Raw genomic sequence first — 22602 nt, 5'->3', positions numbered from 1 at the left:
TTAATATCAAATTATTATGTAAAATAATGTTCATGGGGTCACCCGGGCTCCTGAGGCAGGAATATACATCCTACAAATACAAAGGATCTCCTACACCAGCATTTCTCAAACTAAATGTGCACTTCAGAGTTCCCTGGTGGCACAGCAGGTTAAGGATCCAGCAGTGCCATTGCAGCGGCTCAGATTGCTGCTGCAGCGCAGGTTCAGTCCCTGGCCTGAGGACGCCACATGCCTCAGTCGTGGCAAAAAAGAAAAAATGTGCATGGGGATCACCTGGAGTTCCAACAGGTCTGGGTAGGACCTGAGAATCTGCATTGCTTACAGGCTGTTGCTACTAGTCTGGGGATCATCTCTGAATGGCAAGATCTTACAGAACCACAAAACCATTATCACACCCCAATAATCCATATTCAAATTTCCCTGTTTGTCTGAAATTTCTTTATAGCCTTTTTAAAAATGTTGTGATCCAGGATCCAATCAAGGCCAACACATGGCATTTGCTCTTCACCTCTCTTCAGTCTCCTTTCATCTACAACATAGATCATGGATTTTTTTTTCCTCTTTCATTTTTCCCAGACATTTGTGAAGTGCTCAGGCTAGTTGTCCTGGATTTTTCTGATGTTTTCTCATGAGTAGATGCAGGTTATACAAGTTTGGCAAGATGACTCCACCAGTGAAATGTCCACACATTGCATCACATCGAGTCATTTTGTCCCATCCCATTTGGTGATGCTAAGTTTGATTGCTTGGTTAAGGGAAGGTCCACCAGATCACTGCATTATAAAGGGAAGTTGTTCCTTTTATAATTAACAAATAATCTATGGGGTAAAAACTTTAAGGCTGTGAATATAATGTTTCTCAAAAAACTTTTCTCCGGAGTTCCCATCGTGGCGCAGTGGTGAACGAATCCGACTAGGAACCATGAAGTTGCAGGTTCGATCCCTGCCCTTGCTCAGTGGGTTAACAATCCGGCGTTGCTGTGAGCTGTGGTGTAGGTTGCAGACGCGGCTCGGATCCCGCGTTGCTGTGGCTCCAGCGTAGGCTGGCAGCTACAGCTCCGATTGGACCCCTAGCCTGGGAACCTCCATATGCCGCAGGAGCGGCCCAAAGAAACAGCAAAAAAAAAAAAAAAACCTTTTCTCCCAATACATAGTTTTAGCATCCATTATGATCTTTATTTATGATTTTCAGAATTATTTAAGATGCAATAGTGTGTGGGGTAGGGCACATGTAAGAAAAAAAACTGGGAGTTTTCTTCAGGCTCAGTGGGTCACTGCAGTGGCTTGAGTGACTGCTGTGACATGAGTTCAGTTGCCGGCCCAGGAACTTCCACACATGCAGTGGATGCAGCCCAAACGAAAAAATTGGGAAATCTAAAATCCACTCACAGTGACTGAATACAGTCATAAGTGAAAAGGGGTGGATCGAGGTCTGCATCTTTCTTTGGAACAAGTATTTAGTAATTTAACTACCCCAGGTTCTAAACAGGCTCCATTCTTTCTTTTTTTGTCTTTTTTGCTATTTCTTGGGCCGATGCTGCAGCATATGGAGGTTCCCAGGCTAGGGGTCTAATCGGAGCTGTAGCTGCCAGCCTACGCCAGAGCCACAGCAACCTACACCACAGCTCACGGCAACGCCGGATCGTTAACCCATGGAGCGAGGGCAGGGACCGAACCCACAACCTCATGGTTCCTAGTCGGATTCGTTAACCACTGCGCCACGATGGGAACTCCAGGCTCCATTCTTGACCTCAACTCAGATCTCCTCCAGGAAAGTAATACCACACAGGAGGCTTCAAAGATAAAGCCTTGGGGCACCCCTCAGCCCTCCCCTCAGCCCTCCCCTCAGCCCTGTCTATGGAGAATAGCAAGACAGGTTGGCTCCAAGCCAGAAAGCCAACCTTCCAGAAGCCTTGATAAGGGCCTTTCTGAACTTGAGTCGACCCCTCGGTTCCCTGGGTCATATTCACAGTCTCCCACAAGTGTAAAGAGAGATGGCCTGATCTGCCCCAGGCCAAACTAAATCAAGCGCTCAGCCTAGCGTGAAGCGGGAGTGTCTCTGATTTCCAATTGTATGCTCTCAGATGAGAGGCTCAGAGCCATGAGGCCCAGCTGCTGGGCAAATCCTCTGGCCTGAATTATTGATGGATGAATTCATCAGGCACACTGCCTTCACCCATCCACTCAGGTCATGCCCAGCTTACTGAAAAACAGAGCCTGAAATTGCATCCCATCTTCCCAGAACTAAATTACTTTGGCCCAAACTCCTTAGTCTTCAGTGTAGCTGAAATATTAGAAAGAATAGAAGCTTTGGCTTTCTGCAGACCTGAATTCAAATCTCTCCTCTTCCTCTGCTGGATCATATGACCTGGCTGGCTAGTTTACCTCTGTGAGGTTGTTTCCTCATCTGCAAAATAGGACAAATCATATCTTAGTAGTGTTGCTGAGATCAAAGAAAACACGCATAAAGGTACTAGTGCCCTATCTGGCATTAACTAGACAGACAACTCTATCATGAAACTTTTAAAGGCAAACTTCTTGCCTTTGTCTCCTCTCACCGTGAACCTTATACTCTAACCTCACCACACCACCTACCCAGCTTGAACCAGGCCATGTGATTTTATACTGTCTGTGTCACTTATCAACTTATTGCCTCTCTGCTCTAAATCCACTCTCCTTGCTGCCTCTGAAATAATGGAGCTGGACCTTGTAAATATTTCTCCTCTGCCAGCTGATATATGTTAAGCCTTTTCAGTAGAGGGACACCGGAGGAGAATGAATCTTCCCTTCGTGTTCCAGACTGGCCCACTTCCTGGGTTCCTGGAAAGCACATTTATTTTCCACTACTTGGCCCAAAGTTTCTCCAGTGCTAGGTGCCTGCAGGGTGCCATATACTTTCTCCAGCGCTTAATCTAGGGCATCAGTAGCAGAGCCAGGAGCCCCAGACTTGTGAGACGCTCACACCCTCTCCTCACTCCTGGACGTACATACACTGGGAGCGACATGGGGCTGGCCATCTACAGTGCCAACCACCTGAACTTTGTCCTCTGGAACTGGCTGTCAGGTCCTGGCCCAACCCATGTACAAAATTGCACTAGGTTCCTAGAAAGGTAGGTCTGTCTAAATTATCTCCATTAAAATGCTATGTAGCATAAAAGTACATACCAACATCCTCTAGACTTGACTTTATCCGTTTTATTTATTGTTCTCCCAACACCCCCTCCCACCACACTAAAAATCCAAACTTCCTGAGAGCAGGGATGGACTTTTGTCTCTACTGTTCCCTTCTGTGTCTCCTGAGCCTAGACAGTGCCTGCATATAACGGGATACTTAAATACTTAAGGAATGAGGAAATGATTAAATATTGGATGGATGCATGCATGAGCGAACGAATTCTTAGTTATTAGGATCTGCGGGGAGTGGGACAGCCTGAGATTAAAGAGGTCGACTGGGACTGGGGCACAGGTTCCTCCAGCCTCCGGCGGGATGAATGTCCGCCCACCCACTGCTGTAGTTCAGGGCTCCTTCCCCCAACCACCATGTTGCTTAGCAACTGGCCGCCTGGTCCTCCGCCACCGCTAGAGGGCGCGCGGGCGGGGAGACGTGAGCGCGCGCGCGTGCGCGGCGCGGGCCGGCGCGGAAGGCACGTCACTTCCTATTTCTTTAGGGGAACGTGGCTTTCCCTACAGCGTCCGTCTTCCCGTCTGCGTCTCTGCCGCGGCCGTCCGCGGGTGCTGGAGTCGGACCTCGAAGGCAGCCTCGCCATGGACTCGGCCCTCAGCGACCCGCATAATGACAGTGCCGAGGCAGGCGGCCCAACCAATGGCACGACGCGGCCGCCTTCTACACCTGAGGGCATCGCGCTGGCCTACGGCAGCCTCCTGCTCATGGCGCTGCTGCCCATCTTCTTCGGCGCCCTGCGCTCAGTGCGCTGCGCTCGCGGCAAGGTAGGGTCAGCGGCAAAACCGGGCACTGTCCACCTCCCACCCGGACACGGCTGTCACGGACCCTACCTCCTCCCACCCTAGCCGGGACAGACACCTCCTCTCCCCAGACACTGACCCTCACCCCAGCATTGCTCACCACCGTTTCCCCATCTCCCCCTAGCCCCACGTCCCTGGGGCCTTAGGTGCACCAGGATCTAGGCACCGATCCACGAACCGCGTACTGACACCTTCCTTAAATAGAGAGTGGTACCCCCTCATTGGTGCTTTGACGCATCTTTCCCTCTGCATCGTGCTGGAAGCACCATCGGCAGACCCTCACACTATGATTTGGTCACTAATTGTTCTGAGACTGCTGGACCTAGCCAGACCAGCCCTACCCTCCGCTTTGGCTGCTCATCCCATCTGGAACAGTCACCTCATCCCAAGTTCTAGGTCCGTCCCCATCTGGAGCACTAGTCCTGACACATCCTGAATGGTACAGTCTCCTGTCATTCCTCTGCCTACCCCAGGGCAAATTCTCACATCCAGACTCATCCTTAGACTCTGACACCTGTCCAGTTGGAATCTCTGACCTGTACCATGCTTTCCTAGAAGCTTCAGATCAGGCCCTTACCCCACCTCCAAAAAATTAGCACAGAAATATAGGCCCAGCTTAGGTCCTGGTTTTTTGCATCACTTTCTGGAACCAGTTCCAATCAGCCAGCTTCTCAGAACCTGGTACCTGGGAGCCTCTCTTTTTAACCAGGCATATTCCCCTTAGTTTGCTGGCTTCCTCTTCCTAACTACCAACCAATATCAGACCTGTCCTAGCCTGAGTCCAGACCCTATTCTTAACTCCTACCTCTGTGCCCAGCCCAGACCCTGACCATACCTCAAAGGAGCTTTTCTCCTCATTCCCATTAAAACAGTAGTCCCTCCACCAAATTGGGCTTACCTGCTGAGTAACTGAGCTGCTGTTGCCTCTGTTGTGAGACTGGGCCAGACCCCATCCCTGACCTTCAGCATCTTCACCATTGGTCCCTTTGGATACCGAAGAGAACCCCAGGACTGTCCACCTTCTGACTTCTCCCACCCTTCTTCCCTATATTAAGCCCTTTCTACCCCATTGCACCAGTGGCTTCTCACTTCCTGGCAGTCTCTCCCATCGTCCTCCACCACCACCTCCTGATCTGCAGCTCCCTGCTGCTCCTCCCCCACCCCAAACCTGAAATTGAACCTAAGCGGAAACCAGCTTAACCCAAAGAGGGCAGATCCACAAAGTACCTACCGCTTTTGAAACTGCTCAAGCCTGGGTTCTCGAAACATTACCCAACTGGAGCAGTGGCTAAGGGCTGCCGCCTCCCTTTCCCAAGATCAGAGGACTTGCTGCTGGTTCCCTCTGTGGTCAGATGCAAAGGGGATTGGTCAGGCAGGGCTTAGGTGGCCCCATTTGCCTTACTGTTCAGCCTCTTCTAAGCAGAGGTCAGGCATTTTCAGCCTCTCTGCTGTACTTTTTGGGCAGACACTTGGTGCAGGGGTAGTTCTGAAATAGCCCAAAACAAAGGAGGTGAAAGGCAGCAAGGTGGGAGCTGAGCACTTGATGTGAAGGTCTCTCCAGTCTTTCTGAGGCATTCTCCTTGGTACCTTCTGCACGTGGACCACTAATCTCTTCAGAAAACACCTCCAGACAATAGAATTTCCTGAAGCCGCACCATTTTCCAGGATGGAGGGGTACTTCAAGGATGAGTGGGCCAGAGCCCTGTCACCAAGGAGTTCGGGTGTCTGGATGAGGGAGAAATAACTAGATCTGTGATCGTGGTACAGGTAGTGCTATAGGGTTCGGGGGAAAAGGTTGAGCATACCTGGAGCAGGGAAAGGCGGCTATGTGCTGGAGGTGGGCTTGAACATTGATTTAGAAGCAGGATTTCAGCCAGAAGACCTGCTACGCAGAGGAAGCCAGGGAAGCAGGTTTAGGAGGTGAGGGAAGGCCTGGGATGGCTGGAGCAGAGGGTAGGGATAGGAGAGAGCTTTCAAGTCTCTGTAGCATCTCAGTACCTCTCTCCAGCATCTCCTGCAGGACAGGGGACTGGAAGACTTGTGTGTGGAGTTGCAGACAGCCTGACCTTCAGTAGCCTCCCACCACCGGGAACTAAGATATTCTAAAGTTTACAGAGCCCTTACCCTCTGATTCTCTAGCTATCGAGTGAGTCAGACAGCCAGTTTTATTATCCCCATTGTACAGAGGAAACTGAGAATCACAGAAATGACTTCTCTGCCAATTAGGCAGAACCACGTGTCCCTGGTCCTGGTCAGGGGCTTGCTTCCTGATGCAGGTGCCTCTAAAGACCCACACAAATGGCATTTTGCCCTGGAGGGGAGGCTGGCCAAACTACTCCCTTTTTCTACCCTGAGTCATGTTTCTCTGATCATTTGGCAAGGAGAAAGAAAAGTTAGCTTGGGGGCCCAAGGGGTTTGATTTCCCACTAGTATTAGACCCCCACAGCCAGCTGAGAGAGGGCATGCGAGGACAGAAGGCTCCCTAGGGCCAAGTTGTCCATGAGAGGCAGGGCGAGTTGTGAAATCATGGCAGGAGAAGGTGGAGTGTCCAGGAGTGTTGGGAAGAAGTAGCCACGGGTGGAGCAGTCTGAGAGCAGTGCCCATCCCTGTCGGGGACCTGTGTTCACAGAAGCGGGCAAATCCCAGCCCAAGCAAGAGCTGCTCATCAGAGTGCTTCAGAGGCCTTTGGCTGTAACTCAGAGGAGCCCCTCAGCCAGCTGGACTGGGCTCCTGGCCTGGGTACCAGGGGGGCTGGGCCAAGAAGGTCCAAGCCCTGCCCTCACAGAGCTCGGTCACCAAGGAGAGACAGCTGTGTGACCAGCCAACTGAACTGAATTCTGATGTGCCTGCTAAAGGATCTAGCCAGGGTGGGTGAGAGTCCAGAGGCAGGACAGGTGAGGGAGGTGTGGGACCACGGGTGTGTCAGGGAGGCAGTGAGCAGTTTGATGTGTGCCCAATACAGATGCTTCAACAAGAAGATGCTCTGGGAGCCTGCAGCCTTTCCGAGCTATAGAATCCTGAAAGCGACACAGCCGTTAATCTTCATAGTTACTGCATATGTGCCTTTGTAAAAACTCAAGCAGTGCAGAACTGGAAGGGAAAAGCACCACTTCCTTGGAAGTAACCCAGTTAGCTCCTTGGTGTGTGATCTTCCAGACCTTTTTCGATGTATATACCAACATGTATGTTCCTCTGTGTGTGTGTGTGTGTGTATACATAAATTTGTTTTTATAAAAATGAGACTGCAGTACATGTTGTTCTGACACTTAATTTTTTTCTTTAACAATGTGTCTTGGAGTTCCCTGGTGGCATAGCACGTTAAGGATCTGGTGTTGTCGCTGCTGTGGCATGGGTTCTATCCCTGGCCCAGTAACTTCTGCATGCTTCAGACATGGCCAAAAAATATATATGTGTCTTGGTCATTTTTCTATGTCAGTACATGTAAATGTACATCCTTGTTTTATGGCAGAGAAGGTGGGTAACTCACACCCATGGTGCCACATTCCAAAGGAGTAGAGTGAAGTCTCCCTCCTACCCCAGCTGCCCTCCCCAAGAGGCAGCCACTATACCTATTTATTGGATATCTATCGAGAGCTTCTGTGCCTTTACAAATAAATAAGCGTATACTCCCCCCCATTTTTGCTGTATAAATAGCATTGTTATTGTTATATATACACTCTTGTATGCAGTTATATAAACACTCTTTTGCCCCTTGCCTTTTTCACCACTTCTCTGTTGGAGACTAGGTCAGCACACTGGAGCGGTTGTGTTCTTAACAGCCGTACTGTGTTCACCTGTGCCCCACAGCCATGATTTTCAAAATATAATCCCTGGAGCAGCGGCAGCAGCTTCACCTGGGAACTTGTTAGCACCGCAAACCTGTTCACAGACCAGTTCGGATACGCGCTCAAGGATGAGGACCCCTGGTTTAGGATCCTCCGCTGGCCGGTGGGGTAGTGTCAGTCTTCTGCTATCGCAGGCCAACTTCATCTCCTTGTATATTTGTTACTTGATGCTTTTCTGTGTATTTGTAGGATAAATCCCTTGGAGTTGGTTTGCTGGGTCAAAGGCTCTGTGCGTGTTTGATGTATAGATTTTTACCGAATTATCCACTACAGAGGTTGCACCAGTTTCAACTCCCACCTGCAGTGACCTCAATTCTAGTTTAATGGCCGCTGGGTAGTCCATTCCCTGGAGGCTTCTGAGCTGATGTGTGAGATGATCATGTTTCAGGAAGAGCTCCTGGCAGAGGAGGTGACAGGTGGGAAGGAGGCAGGTGAGGTGGTGCTGGTGAAAACTGGGGCAGGAAGTTCAGGAAATGCCCAGGTGAATGCCCGTGGTAGTGAGGAGAGGAGACCCTGGGCTTTCCAGCTAGAGCAGCAGGAACAGCATGGTCCACGAGTCCCAGATCCTTTTTAGGGGGTGACCTGAAAGTAGAACTTGCAGAGCTGGGGCCGAGCCAGTGACTTGAAGCTGTCAGCTGTTTCCCCCGCTGCTTTTGCTTCCAGCATGTAACTACCAAGATTCTGTTGCCTTCAGGATTCCTTTCCTCAGAGACGTCACAGGCTCCCTGAGCATCTTGTCACTGCTTTCCAGAAGAAATTTCCTTTTTTGTTGTCTTTTTTTTTTTTTGTCTTTTCTAGGGCCACACCCTCGGCACATGGAGGTTCCCAGGCTAGGGGTCGAATCAGAGCTGTAGCCGCTGTCCTATGCCAGGGCCACAGCAACACGGGATCCGAGCCTCGTCTGAGACCTACACCACAGCTCACGGCAACGCCGGATCCTTAACCCACTGAGCGAGGCCAGGGATCAAACCCACAACCTCAGGGTTCCTAGTTGGATTCATTAACCACTGAGCCATGACGGGAACTCCCAGAAGAAATTTCTAGATAGGAAAGGTAGAGGGTATTTAGAAGGTAAGAACTGAGAGTTTAGGCTCTGGAACCTGACTGCCTCAGTGTGAATCCTGGCTCTGTCATTTGCAAGCTGTGTGACCTTAAAGCAAGTTACATCACCTCCCTGAGCCTCGGTTTCCTATCTGTGAAGTAGACCTATTAAAAGTACCTGCTTCCTGGGGTTATTCTGAGGATAAAGTCTTGTAAAGTGGCTAGAACAGTGCTTGGCACCCAGAAAGCTCTCAGTAAGTGTTATCCTCTTCTCTGTCATTGTCAGTCAGACTTCAAGCCTCCCATCCAGATTCAACAGTGCAGCCTGGGATATTTCTGAACATCACCCACAGAGAGGCCAGATTCCTCTGTATGGCAGGGCATCTGTCCACCCTTGGTCTGCCATCAAATAATATTCAGGCTCTTCCCACCTGGGATCCTGGGCTGAATTTAAATGAGTATGTGGAAATGAGCCGTAACACTGGTTTGTAGGTAAAGCCAGAGTCCGTGAACGCTTTCACACCACGTGCTCTGCATCTGCAGGTCCCTCTGCCTGGTAAGCGCTTCCCTTCTTTATACACCAAAAAAACCTCACCTAGCATTTATCTGGCTCCTGCTACATACCAGACCTTGTGCTCAGGGCACAACACTAAGTATTTCCAATGCAGTAATCATCGAATCCTGACAACCTGTCTTACCTCTGAGAAAGTCAAGGCTTTGAGAGAGAAAATAACTTTCCCAAAGTCCTGCAGTTGGGAAGAAACTGCCGGGGGTGCAACTGGGCTTGCTGACATCAGAGCCCCCCCACCCCACCTACCATTGGCACTCATGCCTTGTGTCAAGGCGGTGTGCGTGTCTTTGTCAGGGCTCACACTATATCGTGATATTCTGAGTACCTGTCATGGTCTTGGCTACCTACCTGTGAACTCTGAGGTCAGCAGCTAGGGGGGTTTTTTGAGCCCATCCTGCTGCTACCTGGGACATATATTGACTTTGCAGAGGTACACGGAGCAAGCGAGAAGTTTGCCAAGCCGCACAGCACAGTGCTGCTGAAAGCAGAAACCAAGGGCTAGGAGAGAAGCAGGAAGGAAGCCGACCCTGCCTCTCCAGGTCGGTGTTGCTCACCCACCCCATTCCCACTCCCAGCAAAGCTGCCTGGGCCCTCCAGAGGGCAGGGTCTCCCTTTTGGTCTTGGGCCTGGGCTGCCTCGCCGTGTGTAAGTTGGGGTTTGGTTAAGGGCCTCCCACCTCGCCTCTCCCTGATAATCACAGCTTCCCAGTCACGGTACTTTCCAGTTTGCCGGCCTCTTTGGCATCCCGTGCTTTAGTTTAAGCCTCTTGGCCCTTTCAGAGATAAGTAAAGCTCGAGATTGTCATCCTGGTTGATGAGTGAACTGAGGCCCAGAGAGCAAACAATTCTCAGTCACCCAGCAAGCCCTTAAGAGAGTGTTACCTTGGATGACTGCCACGGCTGTGCATTAGATGCATCAGTATGTAGTAACATTTGCTGGGTCCTTGAGGACTGAGGATTTTGCCTACCACAGAGCAAGTATTGAGAGCATCATGGTCCTGAAAGCTTTTTTTTCTTTTTCTTCCTTTTTTTTTTTTTTTTGGCCATACCCACAGCATGTGGAAGTTCCCAGGCCAAGGATCAGACCTGTACCATAGCAGTGTCCCAAGTCACTGCAGTGACAACACCAGATCCTTAACTTGCTGGCCACAAGGGAACTGCCCTGAAAGCTTTTGACTGGTGTTTTTTAATATAAATTTAAACCAGAGTTATACTGTTATTGATGGGTTTTCATTAGACAGTCTTTTGGCATGAGTTCTGTGAAGCTGATTTAATTTCTTATGTTGTACTGTTACTCCAGTTCCAATTTTTTTCCCTTTTGATAATACTGAAGTGATTTTGATTGCATTCAGTTCTTTTTCATGTAAATATTTACCCTCCCTTAGCTCTTTACCCAGCTTGCCTTTTTGCCAGCTGTAGCATCTGCCATTGTGGATTTCTCTGTGGCTTTCACTCTGACCAGATTCAGTTTTCCAGTCAGATTCTTTGAGTTTGAGTTTTGTCATGGTTTGCTTCTCCTTGCAGTTGGCACCTTCCTACGATAGATTTTAGCCATTGCTAGTTTTGTTTATTGCTGGTTTATTTCCACTCGTAATAGTCACTGCCTACTGGATAAAACATTGACCGTACTTACCTCTTAGCTAATCCATAAGAAAACTAACTGGAAATAGTCTTTGTAAGGTCTAGGACCATACTACTGTCACCAGTGTCCTCTTTCAGTTATCACGTAGCCACTGCCTCTGCCCTTCTATCCACATACACTGTGCGTGTACTGGGTCCTGCCTGGACTGCTTCTGTCGAGGTCTGGATCTCCTCAATAGCAAAACAGCGGGAACTGAGCATCCTGCCAGCCCAGGGGTGGGTGGGCAGCAGCCCTGGTCAAGGGAACGGCACTAACAAAACCTTGCCTCAAGAAAACATGGGGGACCGCTGAGGCACCTCAGTGACCGGGCAGAAGGGGAAGGAGACGAACAAGCTGTTGGGGCACCAAACTGCCACCAGCTTCCAGCCCTTGGAGGCAAGACGCACTCCCCCTGCTCAGCAGGTGCCTCTCTTCTCTCGTGTAGAACGCCTCGGACATGCCCGAGACCATCACCAGCCGGGATGCCGCCCGCTTCCCCATCATCGCCAGCTGCACGCTCTTGGGGCTCTACCTCTTTTTCAAAGTAAGTCCTTTGTCACCCATGTGTCATTTGGTTTAAATAACTTTATTTTGTTATGTTTCATTTTTCCCATCACAGGAGACATGCATGTTCATTTATAGAAAATATGAAGATCAGGAAAAATAATACTTTGAGCCTAGACCCCTACCCAGAGTCCCCCCCCCCCCCCCCCCCCCCCCCCCCGCAGTTGGTGTCGGGGACTCCTTCCCACCAGTCTTCATTTCCCTTCTCCGTGGAGCTTTTTGTTTTGCTGTTGTGACACCAGTTTGGTTTCATTGTGTCGGGGTGGGGTATAGCTTGTGTCTCTCGGACATACCTCTATCATACTAATTGCCTTTTTTTTTTTAATTTATCGAGGTTTATTTTCCCAATAAAAGTTACACAGGCTCAGTGTTGAAAACCTGGAAAACACAGAAAAGTAAAAAGGGGAAAACAGCAGCCATCCAAAACCCCCCTGCCAGAGACAGTCAAAGAGTCCCTTTTGAGGTGTGTCCTTCCTCTGCTTTTCCCTGTGCATGGCTCCTCCGTAGCTGTGACCACGTGCTGTATTCAGTCCTGTAGCTGCTTTGTTCACTCACATTAATAACATCATAAGCATTTTTTCATGTTATTGCAAGCTCTAAAACTTTTTTAAAACATAGGGAGTTCCATCATGGCTCAGTGCCGTGAGCTGCGGTGTAGGTCGCAGGCGCGGCTCAGATCCCACGTTGCTGTGGCTGTGGCGTAGGCTGGCAGCTACAGCTCCAATTAGACCCTTAGCCTAGGAACCTCCATATGCCGAGGGTGCGGCCCTAGAAAAGACACACACACACACACACACACACACACACTATATATATATATATATATAACATGTACTAGTTATAAAAGTATATACAGAAAACTTAGAGGGGGGAAATACACTGAGGTAATTAATCACTATTAACATTTTAGCATATCTCCTTTCAAACTTTTTGTAAGCATATTTTTAACCTAATTATAATCATTTTTTAACTGGAATTTTTTTAATAATACATCACAGGCACTTTTTTCTTGGCCATTGAAAATTCCTCAAGGATAACTTCTAATTTACATTTTAAAAATACATGTACATAGTTGTTTTATTTTTTTTAAATACATGTACATAGTTGTGTTGTTTTTTTTTTTTTCAATCTAAGGGAAGGTGCAAATGAGCTATAATCCTCTCCCCAATTTAGATTCTTATGAATCATTCTATTATGCATAGATCTACGTTATGTAAAAATTTTAAAACAAATATAGCAAAACATATGGTTCTGGAGTTCTCTTGTGGCACAGCGGGTTAAGACCCAGCATTGTCACTGCAGTGGCTCAAGTCACTGCTGTGGCACAGGTTATCCCTGGTCTGGGAATTTCCACATGTCATAGGTGCAGCCAAAAAATAAATATATATATATATATAGTTGTTACCAGGGAGATTTATATTTGTACCCTGACGGGCATTCAGTAGTGTGTAGTCACAGCGCTTCTGCCATGAACATCTTTAGGTACAGATCTTGGCACAATCACATTTTTTCAAGTGTATCTGCAGTAGGATCACCAGCTCAAACAGCATCTCCATTTGTAATCAGAGCAGATATTGCCAAATCCCTCCAAAAAGATTATACCAATTTACATTCCCTTTAACAGTTGCAAGTGTGCTGGCTTCCTTGTATTCCCACCTACACTGAGTAGCATCCAAGTTCTCTATTTTTACCAGTCTGAGTGAGCCAGAAACATTAATGCCTGTTTCTTGTTCTGTCATTCGTTCATTATTGGATCAGAACTATTCTTTTTGTTTGTTTGTTTGTCTTTTTAGGGCCACACCCTCAGCATATGGAGGTTCCCAGGCTGGGGTTCCAATCAGAGCTGTAACCACTGGCCTACACCACAGCTCACGGCAACGCTGGATCCTTAACCCACTGAGTGAGGCCAGGGATTGAACCTGAAACCTCGTGGTTCCTAGTCAGATTCATTTCCGCTGCACCATGACGGGAACTCCCAGAACTATTCTTTTTAATGATTTCAGAATATCCCCACAAGCAGATACACTGTGACTGGCTTACTGCATCCCCCTCACTTTAAAGAAAACATTGTTCTGATTTTTTTCCTTTTTACGGCCTCACCTGCGGCTTATGGAGGTTTCCAGGCTAGGGGTCAAATGGGAGCTGCAGCTGCTGGTCTGTGCAACAGCCACAGCAACATGTGATCCAAACCCCATCTGCGGCCCACACCATAGCTTGCGGCAATGCCAGATCCTTAACCCATTAAGCCAGGCCAGAGATTGAACCCACATCCTGACAGGCACTATGTCGGGTTCTTAACCCTCTGAGCCACAACAGGAACTCTCCTGATTTTTACTCTTGCAAGTATTAGCTATTCACTGATTTTTTTCTTTTTTTTCCTGGACCTCAGGAGAAGAGTTGATTTTATCAAATGCTTTGGTTCATAGCATACCATCACCAGCTCATGCCAGGCCCCCCTCGTTTTTTTTTACCTCCCTTCACCCTGATGCCCACCTCCATTTCCCACCTTCATTTCCCTCTCTGCCAGAGGTACATGCCTTAATGTGTTTGATTTGTGTCCTCGGATGTGTGTGTCTCCTTATAAAATATATAGTGTTGGTGTATCTGTGTGTCTGTTTAGTGAGAGTCTAGTTTTCTTAAATAGAACTGTGTTCCTTTTCCTCTCCCCTGTACTTTTGAGATCTCTCTGTGGCTCTGGGTACATCTAACCCATTGTCTCTGACTTGGTTTCCAGCAGATACTTCTCAAGTGTCTGCTGTGCTAGCTACCAGGAATACTAAGGCCCTTGCCTCAGGATCCTCTAACATTTTTAGTATTTAGGATTCTTTCCTTAGGCTAGATTCCCCAGAAAGGAATTGCGGGCAGCAGAGGGCGTGAACGTATTTATTTAAGGCCCCGGATGCCTGTTGCTCAGCCTGTTCTCCTCTCCAAGCAGGTAAGCCCCAGCCTGCCTTGTGCCAGAGGACATAGCCTGCCTGCTCCCCAAGTCACCAGAGTGTCCACATCGAGATTGTGAAAGGCGGCTGCCTGGATAGCACCAGCCACCAGGTTCCTACCAAACTCAAGACTGGCCACTGGTTGGGCGGTTGGCTTATCAGTGGCTCTCACTCAGCCCTTCTCCTCCTCTCCTGGTTGGGACACTGGAAATCATAAAATTTGCCTTCTCCCACCACATTTAAACCTCATTGCTTTGAGACAGCTTATAAAGATGAAATCCAACAGCAAAGAAAAATGAAGGAAGAGACAGGGGTAAAGGAGGAAAAAAAACTTGGAAAAAACAGTGAAGCTTTGGACCGTACCCAGACCCCAGGCGCTAAACACTTGTGTTCCCACCAGAAGCACCTCTGACCTTCTAGCAGCCAAGGAAAGCAAGACGTGGTACACAATCCACTGTCCACACAGTCAGGCTGACCAAAAGCTCAAAGGTATGGCCAGAGAGAAGCGTGTCCCCAGGGCCCATGGTGAAAGAAAGCCATGTGAGAGCGTGGCACATCCTGACAACTAAAACACCATCCGTGCGCCTAGGCTGCTCAGAGCATTCACACCACGGCCACGGATTGTGTTCATCCATTCAGTCATTCTACAAACATGTATCAAGAGCCCACTTCTCACCAGGTCCTGTGCTGGCTGCGGGGGACACCACAGTGAGAAAAACAGCTGGCCCACCCCGGCCCTCCAGGAGCTTCTTGTTGCAAGACAGACCCTGATCAGGCGCTCACATAGATAGGAAGTTGCAGTCCTAGGAAGTGCTGGGAAGGCGAGGTCTGTAGCGCCAGGGAAGCACAGAAGTGTCTGTTCCTGCGCAAGCCCCCCCTCAGATAGCAGCACCTCATCCCCTCGCTGCTCAGCCGAAAACCCTGGGCATGTTCCTCCCTCGTTTCCACACTCAGCCAGCCCTGGGCACTGCCTGCATCTCCAGCTCCAGGACACACCTGGAACCTGACCCCTGCTCATCACATCCCTTCTCCCCCAGCCCATTGTGGATGCAGTGTCCCCTCACTGGGCTGTCTGCTTGACAGCAGCCTTCACACGGCAGCAGAGGGGTCCTCTTGGGCCCTCAGATCAGGTCACAGCCTTGTCCTTAGCCCTGCAGTACCAGCCTGTCTCACCCAGACAAATCTCATGCCTTTTTGACATCACTGCACAGTCTCCCTCCCACCTTCCCAGCCTCATCTCCTGACACTCCTTCCTCCCTCAGCTGCAGGCCCACAGGCCCTCGCTGTTCCACGCACACATAAGCACGTACCCACCTCAGGACCTTTGCCCTTGCCCTTCCATCCACCTCAAAGGCCCTTCCCCCAGACATCCTCACAACTGCTTCCTGGCTTCACTAAGGGCCCTGCTCCTGAATGAAGCGGGTGTCATCCCATCGGGAGGCTTTCCCAGGCCACCCTTCTGACACGGAGCTCCCCCACCCCTCCTCGCCCTGCTTTGCTTGACTTCTTAGCACCCATCTCCGCCTGACAGCGTGCTGCGTGTTCATCTTTTTTGAGACTCTCCCTCACTGGCGCATGAACTCCATGCGAGCAGGGACTTTTCTGCCTTATTCCTCAGTTCCAGTGCTGTGCACGATGCAGCCGCGCCTGGTAGACAGTAAACATGAGCTGAACGAACAAGGGACTGGGATGTGGGCAGGGAGTCAAGTTGAAAAAAGCCACTCAGAAACGTGGGTGTGAAGAGGAGAGGGTCCCTGGCATCACAGGGACATGTGCACAGGCTGCCCAGGGTGAGAATGTGGCACAGCAAGGCCACCGTGGCCACCAGCACATAAAACGAGAAGGAGCGTAGCATGAGCCTCAGCTGAGAAGATGCACGGTGGTCACCACACGGGCCATGAGAGGCCAAGGGGAGGGTATGGGCCTTGAGCTTGCGAGGGCAGAGGGGAGCTGCTGAGGGGGTAGCAGGGGATCGAAGTGATCAGACAGGCTTGAAACAGATCTGAGAATAACCCTACCTGAGAGTGGCCAGTGGCCCTGGGCCCCACACCACAGCACATCACCACCTCCCAGTTAGAGCTTCCCAGTGACAAACTAGAAGATGGTGCAGGGACCGTGGAGCCATGCGGCACAGCCTTCCCAGAGTCCAGCATCGGCAGCACGTGACCACTGGCTTTAGAGCGCTGTGAGAGAATGTTTCTCAGGTTCACCTGACGGGCCCAGGACCAAGACACAGCTGTCAGGGCCTGCTGTCCAAACTTGCAGCACTGCGGGTGGGGCAGCCGGCAGGGCAGAGATGTGGAGAAAGTGAAGCCAGGCACAGATGACTCGTAACTGGCGTGCTCCGAGTCTTGGTGGCCACTCTAGGGGGCCCCCTAGATTTTTGAGCAGAAAGAAGGAAGCTTGGAAGAGTGTGTTCTGAGGTCAGGTGACTCCCTTGGGACTCTGAACTTCGGACTGCCCTACCCCGTGATTCCCACGCAGGACCCCGGGCACACACATAATACTGGCTGTCTCCAAATAATGGAGCCACCGGGTGCAAACCTCCAGGCTCCTCGGGAGGTGCCTCTGAGGGCTTGGGGTTCCTTCCCTCCTTCCCATTGCCACACAACTAGAAGGCCCCTAGGACCATTTGTGAGCCTTCCTGACACTACTCCCGAGCTCCAGAGGGTGAGACCACCTCCAGAAGAAAAGCGGGGACTTTGATTTCTTCGTAGCCACCGGCCCCCCTGACTTCCTATTTCTCTTTATATTTCTGCCTCAGATATTCTCCCAGGAGTACATCAACCTCTTGCTGTCCATGTATTTCTTCGTGCTGGGAATCCTGGCCCTGTCCCACACCATCAGGTCAGAAGGCATCTCTGCAACATTTGAAGCAGCTTTCTCAGGAGCCGGTGCAGGGTCTCGGAGGAGAACATGACCTTTGGCACCATTCAGAGCCAGGTTTGAATCCTGGCTGTACAACCCAAGGGAGTCTTTCCCCTCTCACACAGGGTGACCTAGAACAGGAACCATAGCTTCTCTGGGCCACAGTTTCTCTACCAGGAATGATAAGAGTGTCCAATGGGTGTTTCCCACCACAGTTGTCGGGAAGGTTATGTGAACAGTAGTGTCATGGTAGTTGTCACAGTCCTGAGATGAGCGGTGCCAGTGCCACCTGCAGGCATTGTCCCTGCTGCCCCATGCACTAAGTTGGGCTTCTCACACGTGGTCTTGGAGAGTGAGGCAGGACCCAGAGACATAAGCAGTGCAGGCCTTGGAATTCGACTACCTGACTTTGAATCCAGACTCTGCCACTTAATAGCCCTGTGGCTTTAAGCAAGTTACTTAATCTCTCTGGCCTCAATTCCTCGCCTGAGTGTGAAGGAAAGCGATATTTCCTTCCTTATAAGTCATGTGGAAAACTTTTAGCACAGTATCTGGCACACAGTGTGGTCATTAACTGTTAACCATTGGTATTATTAGTGTTATCTGTAGCGTTTAATCCTGTGTTTCCTTGAGAAACTGAAGCTCAGAGAGGTTAAGATACTTGCTAGCACCCCACAGCTGATAAGAAGCAGAGCCAAGATTCAAACCTAGGTCTTTGTGGCCACAGAGCCCATCCTCTTTCCATTGCTACCCTGCTCAGATGATCACATGCTGTGTCAGTTCCCTGGAGATGAAGGATCCAGGCCAGTGGGCCCTGGGTGGGGCTGCTTGCCAGACAGGCTTTGTGCCCCCAGCCCACCCGTCGCTCTTTCCACCAGGCCCCTTGGGCCAAGAACAATGGAGGGAGGTGGCCAGTAGACCGGGAAAAGATTCCAGAAGGCAAGAACACAACTTGAACTCCGCTCTGATGGGTAGGAAACCTGGAAGAGTGTAGGAGGGAGAGTCCCAGCTGCAGCTGGAAGGTCTGTGCACATTGGAGATGCAGCCAGGAGCTTCCCAGGGCAGTCAGAGCGAGAGCAGGACCCACACGGAAGACGTTGAGAGCCAGGGCGAGTTTGGCCTCATTCCTCTGGGCAGGACACTGGGAGTCAAGAGCGTGGGCCCTGGAACCAAGGCCCGGCTCTGCTGGCTTGATAATTTGTGCAGGTTACTTGAGCTCTCTGAGCATGTTTCTCCACTATGAAGTGGAGGCAGGGCATGTAGCTCCGTGGGGGAGCGTGGAAAGGATCTGGTGAGCCACCTCTGTGACGAGCACACCAAGAGTGTGGCTGGCCCAAGTTCACACAGCCAGGACTCCAGCCCTGGTCTGTTGACTGAGTTCAGTGATGTCTTCAGCTGCATCTACCCTTCACCCACGAGACCTTGTTCTAGCCACCCTGGGAGCATTCTGGTCCAGCTCCCATCCTAATAAGTAGAAACCCAGAGAACCCAACTTGGACCCAGCAAGATAGGAACAAACCTCTCCTTTTCTGCAGAGTCACTTCCCCTGCTGGTTAGGATCCCCCCAGTTCTAGCCCATCCCCCCCAGCATCTCCGAGACCCTTGAGGCCCGGCTCTCCCCACAGGCCAGCCACCAGCCCAAAGTGAATATATTTTGAACCCAGGGTATTTTTGACCATGTGCTGAGGAGTTGACTATTTCATTTTGTATCAACAATTCTACAAGAGATCACCACCCAGCTGCCCAGGCAGGGTATTTTGAACCTGTGTCATTTTGACACCAGAGACCTTTTTTAATTTTTAGAACAGGAGTTTCCTATTGTAGTGCAGCAGAAACGAAGCCGACTAGAGTCCGTGAGGATCTGGATTCAGTCCCTGGCCTTGCTTAGTGGGTCAAGGATCTGGCATTGCCATGAGCTGTGGTGTAGGTCGCAGACGCAGGTCAGATCCAGCTTTGCTGTGGCTGTGGTATAGGCCAGCAGGTACAGCTCCGATTCGACCCCTAGCCTGAGAACTTCCTCGGGTAAGGCCCTAAAAAGCAAAAATAATAATAATACTAATAATTTTTAGAACAGTAACTGAGGAACATTGACCGTATTTCTAATGGATTAGCCAATAAACAGTTGTCTTTTAACCAATTCATAATTTTTACTGATAGAAATTATCAACAGAAAATAGAACCAAAGCAATTAAAACCTCACGTGCTAAAATTTGTAAGTGACTGAAAATTAACAGAAGAAACGTTTTCTTAGTAAAATTTAGAGCACACAGTTTGTTTGACCTGGGAAAATTAAACCTTATAAAAATAATGGATGGCCATAGGCATAGGGATACTCACCATACGGGGTCAGAGGTCGCCTCTGAGAAAACTGATATGGACCAGAAACCAAGATGAAAGAAATCCTTACTGTAAAATTTACGTGGAAAGCAGCTGAGTCAGATGAAAATAATTTGAGCAGAAAAGGCAGAGGGCAGAATTTAATTATGCCATTCAGAGAGTCAATCCAAGAGTTAAATGTACTTTTTTTAAATGAGTTTTCTTAAATGTTTTCTCAAAGAAGTCTACAGGGTTGTTAGAATTTCAACAAGTTGTTAATATCCACAGACTTAGAGTCAGCCCTTCCCCAGGCTCCAGGCAACAAGGTCTCAGGGTTCCAGACAGGAAATGGAGGCTCAGAGGGATTCACAGTTGGTAGGAGCAGAGTGAGCTTTTGAGCCCAGGTCTGTCTGACTCCACGGCCAGGTATTCCTTCGAGTTTGAGCAAAAGTGAAGGGGAAGAGAAAGCTGAAGGGGTTGGGGTAGGGGCGAGGCACCCTGTCCCAGTGAGCCGGTGGTCTCGGAAGATCAACAGAAGAGAGGCCATAGCCGCCGAGCCCGGGGCCATGGAGCCCCACAGAGATCTCATGGAATTCCTTCCCTTCCCCTAGCCACCTCCAGCTTCCCTGGGACAAAACCGCAGCCTGGGATGTTTGCAGAAGGCAGGGCCGCAGCCTGCCTTCACCTTGCACGGTCACCAAGACTCAAGCCCGTGCCGATATCCTTCCTGCCAAGGGAACCTCAGCTTATTTTTATCACCTCCGAGCTCATTTCCCACCCAGCTGACCTTTATAGGGAAAGGTCCATAAGGCCAGAATCTGCCACCCGGGAGGGAGAGGCTGTACCACCAGGTTCACTGGCCCTTGCCTTACACCCCCAGGGAAGAAGGGTATCAGGATGTGGTTTCCCAACAGGAAGCAGTGACCTTTAGGTTTGGCATGAGCCATCGAGGGCCGGAAAGAGTCTGCCTGCTATAAAAGCCCACATTCAAGGTGTTTAGTAAGCATTTACCAACTGTCTCCCAGGCCCCAGGCTGGCATCAGTGGGGTGAAGGTGATGGGACAAGACCTCTGCCCTCAAGGCAGGCTCACATAGGCCAGGTTGCTTCACTCTTTCCTCCCGATAACAAAGACATCAGTCTGGAGACTTGTTCCAGTTAAACTTACAAGGTGCCAAGTGTTCCTTTTATCTTCTTAATATATGCTAAGGATATTGTTGGAGCGTTCCAAATGAGGAAACAGTTGCACAGAATAGTTAAGTGACTTTCCCAAGGTCACACAGCTCAGTGGCAGGGTCAGGATTTGAACCCAGGAAGCCTGGTACAGAGTCCATGCTCTTATCCACTGCACTTTGCTGGTTGAGCTCCTAAGGCAGTAGCCAGGCTGGAATGAAGGGCTCAGTGCCTCAGGCCTTCTCTCCGCCTCTGCATACACCCTCTGGCTTTAGACTCCCTAAGTGATTCAGCAGACTAAGCTGAAGGTAGTTTCCAGGCTCATCGATGCCAACTGCTGCCTCCCTCCTGCTCAGAGCCTATTTGTAGAAACCCACTCCCACCCAGTTCCATCCCTGTGCCCACCATGTCTCTCCATAATCACAAAGCCCTCTTGTCATTCATGCCACAGCCCTGCAGACTAGAGGGGGTTGGCTCTTTGACACGTGGAGAAACGGAGGCCCACAGATGGTTCTTCCTCCCAGCCCCAGGTCTGGTAGAGCTCACACTTTGTGGCCTTAACTGCCATACCCCGGGTAGTCCTGGGCCTGCCTCCAGGCTCCTGCAGTGGGGAGCACCTTTCTGGATTCTGCTACCTCAAATCCAGACTAACTACCATCTAAGCACCAGCAATGGTGAAAGCTCATGGTCCTTAGGACCCCTGTTGAGGGGCCAGTGCTGGACTTACCTTCTCCCCACCTTCCCTCCCGTCTTCACAGCAGCCCTTTAAGTTAGGTGGTATTATCCCCACATACAGCTGAGGAGGCTGAGCCACTGAAAGGGCTCATCCAGGCGGGGCTCAGAGTCCTGGTTCTCTGTTCTTGCTCCGAAGGTGATCTAGAAAAAAAAGACTTTGCTCCCGGCCTGGCCAGGAAGTAGATCATGCTGAGTAGTCAGAACGAATGCTTCCAGAGAGGAGGCCAGGCCCATCCTGAACAACAACAGAGGCCTGGAAGGAGTGAATGTGAGGTTGCTCCCACCCATGGGGCTGTGATTCATCTAACTGATCAGCTCCAGCTGTGTCTAAAAATCTCAGGCCTGACAAGTCATGGCGTCGGGTGACCATCAAGTCATCTGACTTCATGGGTTTGGCAGGGAGTCCAGGAATATGCCTTCTTTTCTTTTTTCCATATTTAATTCCTTTTATTTGAATCTACAAAGCTGACAGCAGGCTTATTATTCAGATAAAAGTGACAATAATTCAATTATACCATTCATGCTTTGTGTTGTCACTGTTTATATAATATTTAAGGAAACAGAATCACCCAGAAGGAATTGCCTCATGTCAACATAGCTCAGTTTCTGGGAAACTGATAATTAAAGGAAATAGTTAATCCCCTCAAGCAGAATACAGTATACCTTATAGTCAGCTCGGGTTCGCTTTGGGTCTGCTAACTGCTAAAGAGAGGAGCGTGCTGGATTTTTATAAGGTTTAGCAAACGTAGTAACAGTTTAACAGGCGACCCATGGAAGAGCAATTGGATGGCTATTTTAGTGAAAAGTCCCTTTAACAACCTCAAAATGCAAAGGAACTGACAACACTATAGCTTTGATTTGCCACGTTTCACATGTTTGGATGGCATTCAGAATAAACAGAAACTAAGAAATTGGGACAGAATTTCTGGGAAATTGGGGCAAGGGATTACCT

The 22602-nt window shown here is 49.7% G+C and overlaps 1 protein-coding gene across 3 annotated transcripts in view; it reads left to right on the top strand.

Moving 5' to 3' along the window:
• The first annotated feature begins 3640 nt into the window (after positions 1–3640).
• The window catches only part of HM13 (histocompatibility minor 13), a 39031-nt gene continuing 20069 nt past the window's right edge, over positions 3641–22602 (top strand). For 2 of the 3 annotated variants that reach the window (XR_007133881.1, XM_047771397.1), the window contains exons 1-3: positions 3641–3947; positions 11506–11604; positions 17325–17407. Coding sequence is in view for 2 of the 3 variants with exons in the window: in XM_047771397.1 (XP_047627353.1) it covers positions 3765–3947; positions 11506–11604; positions 17325–17407 (365 nt within the window). In the remaining variant the exon portion in view is untranslated. The remainder of the gene's footprint in view (positions 3948–11505; positions 11605–17324; positions 17408–22602) is intronic. The other variant, XM_047771396.1, reaches the window with a different exon arrangement.

Source organism: Phacochoerus africanus, chromosome 3 (genome assembly GCF_016906955.1).
Source record: "Phacochoerus africanus isolate WHEZ1 chromosome 3, ROS_Pafr_v1, whole genome shotgun sequence".
Lineage (NCBI taxonomy): Eukaryota > Metazoa > Chordata > Mammalia > Artiodactyla > Suidae > Phacochoerus > Phacochoerus africanus.
The sequence above is the reverse complement of the archived record's forward strand: the minus strand, read 5'-3'. Positions and strand labels throughout refer to the sequence as shown.